At 35.3% G+C, this 12680-nt stretch overlaps 1 protein-coding gene across 3 annotated transcripts in view; it reads right to left on the minus strand.

The window, feature by feature from the left end:
• Positions 1-282: 282 nt before the first annotated feature.
• Positions 283-12680, minus strand: part of Cpsf2 (cleavage and polyadenylation specific factor 2) — a 32330-nt gene continuing 19932 nt past the window's right edge. For all 3 annotated transcript variants that reach the window (XM_076849736.2, XM_076849735.2, XM_076849737.2), the window contains exons 10-16: positions 9978-10078; positions 9410-9610; positions 7003-7155; positions 6051-6276; positions 4650-4949; positions 3272-3406; positions 283-2899 (exon numbers count right to left, since the gene is read on the minus strand). In XM_076849736.2, the coding sequence (XP_076705851.1) occupies positions 2807-2899; positions 3272-3406; positions 4650-4949; positions 6051-6276; positions 7003-7155; positions 9410-9610; positions 9978-10078 (1209 nt within the window). In that variant the 3' untranslated portion in view covers positions 283-2806. The remainder of the gene's footprint in view (positions 2900-3271; positions 3407-4649; positions 4950-6050; positions 6277-7002; positions 7156-9409; positions 9611-9977; positions 10079-12680) is intronic.

Consider the following 12680-nt stretch of genomic DNA (forward strand, 5'->3'; position numbering starts at 1 on the left):
AGTTGTCATATGATCCGGCCATTCTATTCTTAAGTATATAACTCAAAATTACTGAAAATCTATGCTCATACAAAAAAACATACATGGGTGTTCAAAAGAGCATTCCTCATAACAGCCCCAAATTGGGAACAACTCAAAATGTTCAGCAACTGGTAATAAACAATGTGTACAGTATACGATAGAATATAATTCAGCCCTAAAAAGGATACTGATACATGCTGCATTGATGAAACCTGAAAACATCATGCTAAGTGAAAGAAGTCAGACACAAAAGGCCACGTGTCACATGATTCCATTTTTATGAAATGTCCAGAAGAGATAAATCCACAGATATAGAATGGTTACTGATTAACAATGTGTTAGGGAGAAGGGAAAATGGGCATAACTGCTAATGGGTAAGGGGTTTCTTTCTGGAATGATGAAATATTCTGGAATTACAGAGTAGTAGTGGTTGCACAACTCTAAATACACCAAAAACAAATGAAATATACACTTTAAAAGAATGAGTATTTTATAGTATGTAAATTGTACCTCAATTTTTTAAAAAAAGGTAATAAGCCTTCCTTACATAATTGATTCCCTCCACTTCTGTTTCAGGTCTCTTACTGGTTCATGAAAACAGAAATAATTGGAATGATACCTGACATGTACAATCCCACTGCAATACAAGAAAATTTCTTAACAAAAATATGTGTAGATATCTGATAGTCCACATGTTATTTTTTTATTCTAAACAATAAAAATCTGAGTTTCTCTGAGTTCATGATTTATATCATCGTTTCTAAAACTTCTATTTTTCCTAAGTAACTGAGACTAAAAGTCTTCATTTTAGTAATACTGTCATCCAGAAATGGGCAGAAGTATTACTCTTCCAATGACACTATAAAGCACAGCCACCTTAAAGCACTACTGTAAAATTTAATTCCTGTTCATAAAACCATAGAAGGGCTGGGCAAGAAATAATCTTTTCAATATTAGTATTATGATGTAATATGCATAACCAGATGCTTTAAACCATGAAACAACTGCAGACTTTCTTTCCCAAGGAATATAAATAGAACTATAGACTTTATATGGTAAGAGACAAAAAAAATGTTTAAAAGATTTTTTTTTGAAGTGCTAAAAAGAAAAGAAAATATACTCTTTATCACCATCTGAAACACTGGTTTGTACATCTGCTCTTCAGTATCAGAAGGCTCTAAACCTGTCTTTCCTTTTTTTTTTTTTTTGGAGGTACTGGGGATTGAACTCAGGATCTGAGTCATGCTAGGCAAGCATCTACCACTGAGCTACATCCTCATGTCTTTTTAAAAATGTTTATTTTGAGACAGGGTGCACTAAGTTGTCCAGGCTGGCCTCAAACTTGTGATCCTTCTGCCTCAGACTTCCAAACAGCTGGGATCACAGGTGAGTGCCATTAGCATGATAATCCACAGTAAAGTTTTGGAAGCATTTGAAACAAATATCAATTCTGATATCACTGGGTTGAATTATACATAGTTTCAGATAAGTTAAATGAAACTGATGCTCCTAAAAATGCTAAGTGTAAAGAAGAGGGTTTAGGTACTTAAGAAGAAATAAGTGTCAAGGTCTGCCATGATTAAGCTACTTTCTAAAAAATCATCAACGGATTACAGGAGGGCAACATGGTTTTCACTGCTTAAGTTCAGTGAAAATTGCATATATTCAACTTTTACTCTCAAACACATGTGGTTTACACTATATCGGGACAGCAAAGAATCTCTTATCCAATTTTAGTACTTTTGCAGTAATGTGTATAAAATCCAACCACAATTTAGGTAATCTTAGGAGAGAGCAAACCTAAGAGATTAAAACATTTACATCTTTTAATTAAATTGTACTATTATCTTATAAAAATGTGAGGTTTAACTTTGTTTTCTTAAAAATAGAGCACTAACCAGTTTCAAATACAGCAGTAACCTAGGTGACAGCTAAGATGTGTCTAACCTGTATGCAGAACTCTTTAAGACGATAACACATCCAGGAGTTCCTTTAAATGACATACATTTAAATGATGCTATCATGATTCAAACTGAACAACAGAATCTTGATAAAACAAGAAATGGGAGAAATGAAAAAATAATTTCTGAACAAAATGTGTACTACATCACACGAAAGTGAGTCACTGGGCAATATAGGCATGAAGCAGATATGCTCCATGCAAAAACAGATTGCATATTAGAATTCAAGAGTCATAGCACACATGCTGTTTTTGTTTTTTAAATCCCTAAGCTCAAAAAACTGTTTTATCAATTTTGCTTCTCTTTTGTAACACATCTTTTTTAAATAACTCTCACTTTTCATTCCAGAAAATATAAGAAACAGTTTGCAAGACTGCCTGCAAACCATGTTTCTCTAAGGCCATAAACTGGTTTGCTAAGTTGTATTGTATTCAAGTAAAAAGTCCTTCTAAAATAAGGGGTCTGTAAAAGAAACCAATTACCTCCAATTCTCAGGCCTGTACACTTGTTAGGACCTCTAACACAGTGAAAGCCAAAGGTAGGGAGCTCATTTGGACATTAGCAAAATGGTCTCTATCTCCTTTTTTTTTTTTTTTTTTTAGCACTGGGGATTGAACCCAGAGTCTTAAGCATGCTAGGTAAACGCTCTACCATTGAGCTACACTCTTAGCCCACTATTTACACATTTTAAAAATGTAATACATGTTCAGTTTTTCTGGCAGATTTCTTTCATATGTTACAAAACAAAACAGCAAAAGCTTAAAATAAGATAAGAATCCTTTTTCTTAGAAAGGTCAAGCAGATACTTCTTGACATCCTGTCTTTTACACAATAGCATACTGTTCATATAAAAGGTCTCTTATCCTATAAAAATCTTGACAAAGGCAGCCTTCTAATCCGATGCGTCCAGTTTCCGTCTAGAAATCAAGTTTAAAAAAAAAAAAGAAAAAGCTCTTTAGTACATTTTCTGATCATTAATATGCAGACATAATAACCAAACTATATTAAATAGATTACTTTATGATTGGTCTGGAAATGGGTTGCTGTTAATCACAGAATATGGATATAATATTCAAATAGTGAATTTAAGACACAAAAATGTCAGAGGATTCAAATAATATAAATTAACCATAAAATTATCATTTTTATAAGCCTCAAGCTCATCATTATAAATATAAATTACTGATCTTTCGTTTTATGAAATTACTAATAAAGTATTTCATAATTCAAAGTGACAAAAACATCAGACGCATCTTGTTCGATTCGGTCCTTATTAAAAGCATACTTACTCTACGAACTGCTACTTGATTGTTGCAAACAAGTACACCTCCTACAAATTCAGCTTGAATCCCCTCCCGTAAAAGAACTTGCTTGAAGTCTGATAGTCTTGGTTCATTCATAAAAACTGACTGATGTCCAGGAACCTTGGATGAGGTGAAAGGGAAAAGAATAACTTCAAGTAAAATACCAAACACAAGGTTGTACTTACTGTATAAAAACTCTACATGATCTCTAAAATATTTTCCAGTATTCCCTGAAGTCCTTCAACAGATTGTTTCAAGACTGTAAATCACATTCCAAATTTGTTATTCTGAATTTTGCTTCATTATTTAACATTACAAAGCCCTTCACATCTTCTGATGTTTCACAATTTTATTAGTCATGCCTCCTAATAAAGGAGAAGTGTGATGTTATACTCTTCACTCACACACTTGCCCAGAGAGGGTCAACTAGAGGCCAAGAAGCAGTAATGAACCAAAAAATTCCTTTTTCACATCTTAGTTTCCTTTATTTTTAGTGTGGAAGATAATTCTTCCTAAATCCCATTTCCACTTTCCCTCCTCCCTCAGAGTGAATGCAATGGATGCCACGGGTTCAGAATCAGAATGTCAAGTGGATCTTGACTAATGCTTCAATTCCTTGAAATTATTCTGAAAAACACTAGCTTTAGCACAGAGAGAAAAAAAAGATTCTCTTCATTCCTCCTCCTAATTTCAAGAGTAGTACTAGAAGGGACTCCAATGACAGGCTATTTCTCTGGTCTCAGCCCTATAGCAGGGCTGCAGACTTCACCTGACAAGCCATGTGGGACTCTTACAGTTTTTAATACTGTTCTAAGTTTCATTACCTAAAATCTTTGCTAATGAACTAAATACCTCCTCCTGAGAACATGTAAATACTAGCCTAGAATTATAATCAAACCTAATAAAAGATTTCTAACTGTACCAAAACCAAAAGTGAATTAAAATGAACTGAAAATGCACAAAAATGGAATGCAAGAGAATGACATTCTCAGGTGATCCCCACAATCAAACTTGACATTTAAAAATCCATACTGAAGGCTGGGGATATAGCGCAGTTGGTAGTGTTTGCCTCGCTTGCACAAGGCCCTGGGTTCAATCCCCAGCATCACAGAAGAAAAAAAAAAAAAAAAAAAAAAAAACACCACACACTCACATCATGAAACAGAAGATTTGCTAACGGTTTCCTTTAAATTGTTACTAGCCATAGAGTGCTGACACACATACAGAAACACGCCTTGATTCATCTTTTTTAAGAACTCCAAAATTAGCCTATATAAGGTATACTTTAAATAGTTAAAAACATACAAGGAAAATTAGGAGAAGGAAAAATTAAGGAAGCGACAGAAAAGGCATGGGCTCTTACCTCATGTGGTGGCAAAGGCTCCAAGGTGGGGATGATCTCACTTTCTTCACCCGTTTCTTTCTCATCATCTCCAAACAGACTTTTCATGGCCTTTTGCTGAGCTATTACACTGGCATCGGAAGGAGCATCCACCTGCATCTCTGAGTCTTCACCATCATCCTTTAGTTCTCCTTCTTCTAAAATAACTCCTGTGTCTACTTTGGAAACTCTCATGTCTAAGACACCATCTATCCATGCTAATTCAGCATCTTTTGCCTTACAAAACTGAAGGGAGCTGACAAGTGAATCTTTTAATCTCACCTGAATATGCAAGTGGGAGGGGGGGAAATAACACCCAGAGTATAAATTAACAAATAAAATATAACTGCTTAGTGTCATTTTCTAACTCTAAATATATGCTTAAAATCTGAAAATCTTTCATTCATCTGATCTTCACAATGAATGACCTATAAAAACCTAATTTTTTGGAAGATCATCAGGGTTCTTATCTACTTTCCAAACTGCAGGTTTTCTTAATCCTGACTACACATCAGAATTACATGGCAATCTGTTTGTTTTCAATATTAACACCAGGGCCTCACCTCCAGTGGTACTAATATAACTAGTGAGATTGAGACTAGATCACTTAGATGGCTCTCATATGATTCCAAGGCTGAGAACCACTGAGCGGTCTCCCGCCTGGTGCTTGGTGTACTTTAGTTATGAGCTGTTTGTGCTTTCCTGAACATACCATGCAGTTTCACACCTCCATGTTCTTGGAATGCTGCTTCCTCTTGCTCTGCTCAGAATAACTTTTCTGCCTGGGAAGTTCTAACCCTTATTTTCTTCCCCCTGATACAGACCTCACCCCTACTTTAAACTGTCACTTTGTCCCACAACCAGATTAAAGTTCATCTCTCCTCTATATTAATCCTGTTTTCTATGCCTGACTCCATTTCTCCATTTGTTTCAATTAGAAGAACCCTGATATCTGTGGGGTTTGTTTTGTTTTTTTTACTTTTCATTCTTGAACACTCATCATTCTCTTTATTTCTATACTTTTATAAATACTGTTCCCTCTGCGTAGAACACTCTTTGCTCCTCTTTCCTACTCCATCTGTCCCAACAACCCAGCTGCATCCTAGCAGATGTTCAGATTAGTTATTTTCCAGGAAACCTTTCCTACACCTCCAAATATGGGTGGGGTCCTCCTCTTTCCATTCTCATGGCATTCTGCACTTCCGCTAGTGGAGATATAAGTGTGTGTGAAACACTACTGACTTGTAAACCCACAGACTATAGGATCTGCTAAGGCAGGAGCCACATAGACCTCAGCCCCCTCCCCTGGTACTCCAAATGTATCTGTCCTAATATGCAACAAAAGTACTTATTTCTAAGAGGCTCAACTGTCAGCATATTTACCTGGTAGATGTGTGTTTCACTGGTGGCATCGACTGTTTCGTGTAGCTTTGGCATGTACACTTTAATATCCTTCCCACCAAACGCACGGCAGCACTCTGCCAGATCTTGACTGGCCTCTGGTGGGCCATGGACAATGATCAACTGTCGTGGTTTCATCTGATTAATGATTTTCTTAATGGAATCCCCATCTGAGCGTCCTTCATAGTCTATATAAGTAACCCTGGCTCTGTAATTAAACATGATTATTCAAGCTTACTTTTCCGATAAAAACTAGGCTTTCTAAAATGAATTTCATCATTAGTAAAGAAACATACAATATATAAAATGATGATTTGAGAAATACATGTTATATTGTTAATAGCATTAGTTACATCTTGGCTATACAAAGTATATACAAAAGATATCCCTGCAACAAATAAACCAATTTGCTCACTGAAGACTCAAAAAAAAAAATTTCCAAAATAATCACTTATTGATATTATTAACATATACTAAGTAAAAGGGAAAAAAGGCTTACCTACTTCAGATCATATTAAATTTTCTAGACATTAGCACATTGGAGATGTTTGAGTCAAGGAATACATTTTGTGAAATGAGCTGTTACTAAGAAAAATTAAATTTTGAGCTGTATTCCTTTCTTCCACCTGTTTTTGCACTTACTAAAAGGCTAGAAAAAATGTTTCTCCAAGTAAATGTAAAATTTCCTGTTCAATTCATCCCCTTCCAGCCACTAAATCAATTATTTTGGTATTCAAATATTGTTAATGAAGAGAAAATACCACCATTCTTCACAAGTCTTTTCATTGAAAAATAAATTATTATTACCATTTTTCTGGCACTGGTTATTGTGCATGCAAGTCAGTGCTCTACCACTGATATTAAAATTTTAAAGCATAAACTTACCAGAGGACATTTGGAAATTTCATTTTTGAAACAAGGTAAAAAGACTTACTTTATTTCAATAGACTCTGTTGTAGAAATACACTTGGTAGGAACATCAGATAAATCTTGATCCATGGGTTCATCTCCATTTGTCAAGCCAGATTCTAATTTGCTTTTTTCTTCTTCAGTAGCTTGAAGTTCTGGCACTAAGAAATCCTCTGGTCTAAATAATAAGTCTCTAATTAGAAGTAGTAAAAAGCAAGCTAATATTATATAATACATATAACTAACTAGTAGGTGGCATAATTTTTAGACTCCTCACATTATTTTAAGATTTAAATATGCATTTGATCCAAAGCCAGGACAATTTCATAATATCAATTATCAGATGACTATATATGTTATGTTTCTCCTAACACTAAAAAATGCTCTTTAAGCACATCACATGGACTAGTGAAAGGCCTCTGACAGGTCTTTAGAAGACCTCAGTGGCTATTCCAAGTGCTGTCATAAGCTGGTCCTGCATTTTTTTTTTTAAAAAACACTTTATTTTTTAGTTTTGGGTGGACACAATACCTTTATTTTATTTTCATGTGGTGCTAGGGATCGAACCCAGTGCCTCGCACATGGTAGGCAAGCATGGTAGAGCCACAACCCAGCCCTCATACATTCTTATCAATCATTACTTTTGGCCAATGTTTGTGGTTTCCTTCATCAAATCCCAATACCTATAAATCTCAGAACTCCTTTAACATACTTAAGACCCCCAGTTACTTCCTTTCTGCCCAAAGAAAGCAGAAGACTATTTGCACAACACTGAAAAGGTTGGCATACAAAATTGTTAGCTCCCTCATAACCTTCATCTTAATTTCAATGTATTATTAACACATTGCTCTTTCCATTTTTACTTCCAATATCAGAATCCTAACCAAAAGTAAAACCAAAATCATCTTTTAACATTCTCTCTAACCTCCTATAACGTCTATGCTTTACTCCCAAATCCATTCCCACTCCTCTCTGAGAATCCAGATCTCCTCGCAAAACCCAGGTAGTCCGTATCTCCAACAACAATCTAAAGAGTAACAACAGCAGTAGCAACCACTTAAAGCACATTTATTATGAGCCAAATTCTATACTAAGTGCCTGAGAAACACAACCTTATGCTGGGGAGTATAGCCTGAGTCTAATCCTCAGCATCCAAAATAAAACCACCACCAACAAAAAGCAACCTCGTTTAATTCCTATCACCTTTTTTCAGATAAGGACGTTGAAGCTGAAGAGCACAGTCCATATGTTAAACACACAGGCCACTCATCAAGTGGAATAGTAAGCAAACTCGCTAGAGTGAAGTTATGTTTCCTCATTATTTTAGACAGCCAAGTAGAAATGGTATTTTCCCAATTATACCCAAGAATGACCTAAGTCATTCTACATGCAGAAGACAGCATTATGGAAGAAAGAAAGAAAGAACAAGAAATACAGAGAAACAAAGCCAAGTGGAGGTGCATGCCGGTGGTCCCAGCTACTGGAGAGGCTGAGGCAGGAAGCCTGCTTGAGCCCAGTATTTTGACACAAGCGAGGGCAACAGAGGGAAACCTGGTCTCAAAAATCAGGGAGGGTTGGGGGGGCCCTAAGCAATTTAGTGAGATCCTGTCTCAAAATACAAAATGAAAAGGGCAGGGATGGGGCTGGGGATGTGGCTCAAGTGGTAGCGTGCTCACATGGCATGTGTGAGGAGCTGGGTTCAATCCTCAGCACCACATAAAAATAAAATAAAGATGCTGTGTCCACCGAAAACTAAAAAAAAAATTTTAAATATTAAAAAAAAAAAAAAAAAAGAGCAGGGGATGTGGATCTGTGGTAGAGCACCTCAGGGTTCAATCTCTGGTGTGTGTGTGTGTGTGTGTGTGAGAGAGAGAGAGAGAGAGAGAGAGAATAGAAAAGTAGGAAAAAAATAGATTGTGAAAGACACTGTGATTATGTTGAGGCACCTGACATCAAGGAGGGAAACAACAGAAACTGCACCCTGAGGATTTCTAAACAGGTTAGTGGTATATTCAAATCTGCAAACAGAACATAATTTCAGTAGTTTTTCTAGTAGTGGGTGTAGATTTCCCATGGTTCACCTCATATTCCTCTTGTAACTAAATCCATTTCCTAAACTACAATTATCACTGCAAGTCCTTTTTATCCTATGTCCTTCACCCAAGCATGGCCATTACTTCTCTTCTTAAGTGGGGGAAAGTCTAGGTCACCTTTTTAAACTTTCCCTACAACTAAGTAATAAAACTATCACTTCTCCCTTAATATTAATTCTCCAATGTTCCTCAACATTTCTATGTTTCAAACTATAAATCTACATCCTTTAAGCCAAGATGCTCAGAACTTAAAGTACATGGTGACCAAAAAGACTAAATCACTGTGTTTAATTAAACACTGGATCCTTAAACAAATAAGGTTTTGTTGTGCTCACATACTTGATGATCTCTCCATACTCGTCCCATTTAATCCTTTCTTCTGGGGCAGGAAACATGGGATAAGATTTCTTTGCCTGTTTGAAGAAGCTTCCTTTTCTACTACCTTCACCTTTCATCATCAGGTCGTGCTTTGTCTTATGAGCCGACGGCTGGTCAATATCTTCCTCCACATCACTCTCATCGCTGGAATCAATATCTGCCCTAGGAGGAATTTGGAATAGATCAAGGTCACAAACATCCAAACAGATTTTGAGTTAATATTTATAAAATAGTCACTGAATTAACATTCAATATTATTAATTCAATATTATTAATTCAATATTAATTTGAGTGATATCATAAGAATACTTAATATGATTGGATCAATATTTTGTAAAACATTAACTGCCAGTTCATAAATATGTTTAATATTAACACCAAAAGGATTTGTTACTTTAACCATTTGAAAGATGTAACAAAAGTAATGAAGTCCTAAGAAAGTTGAAATATTTTCAACTGAATGTTTAAGTCTTAGAAATACATTTCACATTACATACATAAAATTGTACTATTTATGAAAATAACTCACTCTTTTGATTGTTCAAGTTTTTTAGCAGCTTCCTTCTTTAGCTTCTCTTTTTCCAAGTATTCTTCAAGTTCTTTCCCTTCAAGCTTCACACGTTTCCTCAACTAATGAAAAACAACAGACAAAATATCAGTATTGGGGATTAAGGCAGTGGGGTGTGAGATACATCATAGTTCTAAACTGATTCGTCATCTTTAAACTTTTCTCTGAAATTAAACAAATTTCCATTAATGTAATTATAAATCCTATTTAGATTAGTACCAAAATTGAGTTGCTTTACATCTAAGGTGGGTTTAATTGAAACCGGTTAAAAAGCAGCAGGCAATCTGAAAAAGAAAATACAGGTTAAGTATTTTTATGATTTGGAGTAGATGAGGCAAATAAAACCCTTATATGACATAAAGCTCAAAAGACAGAACTGGGCATGGTTGTGCACACCTGTTATGCCATCTGCTCAGGAGGCTAAGACAGGATTGTGAGTTCAAAGCCAGCCTCAACAACTTAGCAAAGCCTTAAGCAACTTAGCAAGACTGCATCTCAAAATAAAAAATAAAAAAAGGCTGGGGATGTCAATCAGTGGTTAAGTGCCCCTGGGCTCAATTCCTGGTACCAAAAAATTAAAAATACACCAACAACAAAAAAAAACCCTTTAAGTCTCACCAAATTAAAAGAAACAGAAAAAACAGTGGCATATCAGAAGCTACTTTTTCCTAAGAGCTCTTTCAAATCAAGAAAAAGGGGGCTGGGTGGTGGCTCAGTGGTAGAGTGCTTGCCTGGCATGTGTGAGGCACTGGGTTCAATTCTCAGCACCACATATAAATAAATGTTCATCGACAAGTAAATATATTAAAAAAAGAAAAAGGTAACACATCATAAAGGACAAATATATATAAAGCAAATCCAGTAAAAACATTGAAAACTGAGGAATCTGGGCATACTATTTTTGTGACTTTCCTGTTAAGTTTGAAATTAGTTCAAAATACAAAGGAAAAAAAAGTTAAACCAAATTCAGGGACTTCTAATATAAGTGAATTACATGTTTACATAGGTATCCCACATCTGTCTAGTAATTTACCTGAAAACAAGTTTCATTACAGTGTCTTTTTTTCATTACAGTTAGTAACTCACATAGATACTTTATTCATAAATAAGTTTATTTTGTTTTTGTGGTGCTAGGGATTGAACCTAAGGCCTTGTGTATGCAAGGCAAGCACTCTACCAACTGATCTACATCCCTAACCCCCATAAATAAATTTTAATAAAACCTTTACCTTCATGATTTATTATGCCACTGCTATCATAAACTTTGGTCTCCATCTGTCATTTATAAAAATTTTTTTAAAAATGCATGTGGGGGGCTGGGTTTCAATCCTGAGCACCACATAAAAATAAACAGTTTTTGTCCATCTACAACTAAAAAGAAAAAAAAAAGGGAATGATATACTTTCTCTGAATCCTTAGGGTTCATAGAAAATGGGGTTAGGGATGTAGCTCAAAGGTAGAGCACTTGCTCAGCATGCACAAAGCCTTGGGTTCAATCATCAGCACCATTAAAAACTAACACTACTGGGGCAGGGATTGTGGCTCAGTGGTAGAGCACTTGCCTAGCAGTGAGGCACTGGGTTCTATCCCCAGCACCACATAAAAATAAAACTAATAAAATAAGGTATTGTGTCCATTTACAATTAAAAAATTATTTTAAAAAAATCTTAAAAAAACTAACACTACTGTAATGTACACTTAAACATGGTTAAGATAGCAAATTATATGCATTTTTTACCACCACCACATAAAAGATGGCTTTGGTTACCTTTTATTTTTATTATTATTTTATTTATTATTAAGGGAATGAAAAAGTAAAAATAGAAAAACTAGTTCAGAAACTACTGCAGAGTCTAGGCAAGACACTTAGCATTGGGGTAGGATGTCAGCGGAAGAGAAAGAGAAAAGTAGATAATACAGGATACGTCGGGCTGTCAGGTCAATGTAACTTGCTGAACTAGGTGTGGATGTTGAGAGAAAAGTAACAAAAAAAATAAGTTGAATGATCCGTGCATTAATAACCTGTACAGGACACTGGTTACCCCCAGGGATAGGGAGAGACAGAGTCAGGAAGTAGGCGTATGTGAGGCTGATTCTATATCTTGAACTAGGTGCAGGCTAGACAAGTGTGTTCAATATGTGAAAAATATCACACACTATACTTATGATATGCACATTTCAGTATATATTATTATACTTCAGTGAGCATTTTTAATTTTCTAGATTTTTGGCTCAAGTATAAGGGGAAGCTTTCCCATGAGGAAGACAGAGAAGAGCAGGTCAGGAGGAGGGGGGAAAGGTAAGTGTAAAAATTGTTTGGGATGTGATCAAGTAGAGGGAAAAAAAGATGAATAATGGAGAGAGAAGAGATAACTGCATATCCCTAAGAAGGTGAGCAGGGAAAGAATCCTCAACACAAGCATTACTTTTTAAATACTAAAAAATTTGTCATATCCTATTTCAGTTGCTTCGGATCTCATGAGGACACATTGGAATGTCATTTTCTTCAAAGTTTTAATATTCTTTTATTAATTCCTCAAATGGCATATCAGGCCTAATTAAATTTCTAGTAATTAAAATTTTTAAATTTGGTATTTTATATCTCATTAAACTGCTTTAAGTACTTCTGAGTTTTTAATTTTTTATTTCTAAGCTATTAAGTAA

This window comes from Callospermophilus lateralis, chromosome 3, assembly GCF_048772815.1.
Source record: "Callospermophilus lateralis isolate mCalLat2 chromosome 3, mCalLat2.hap1, whole genome shotgun sequence".
Taxonomy (NCBI): Eukaryota; Metazoa; Chordata; class Mammalia; order Rodentia; family Sciuridae; genus Callospermophilus; species Callospermophilus lateralis.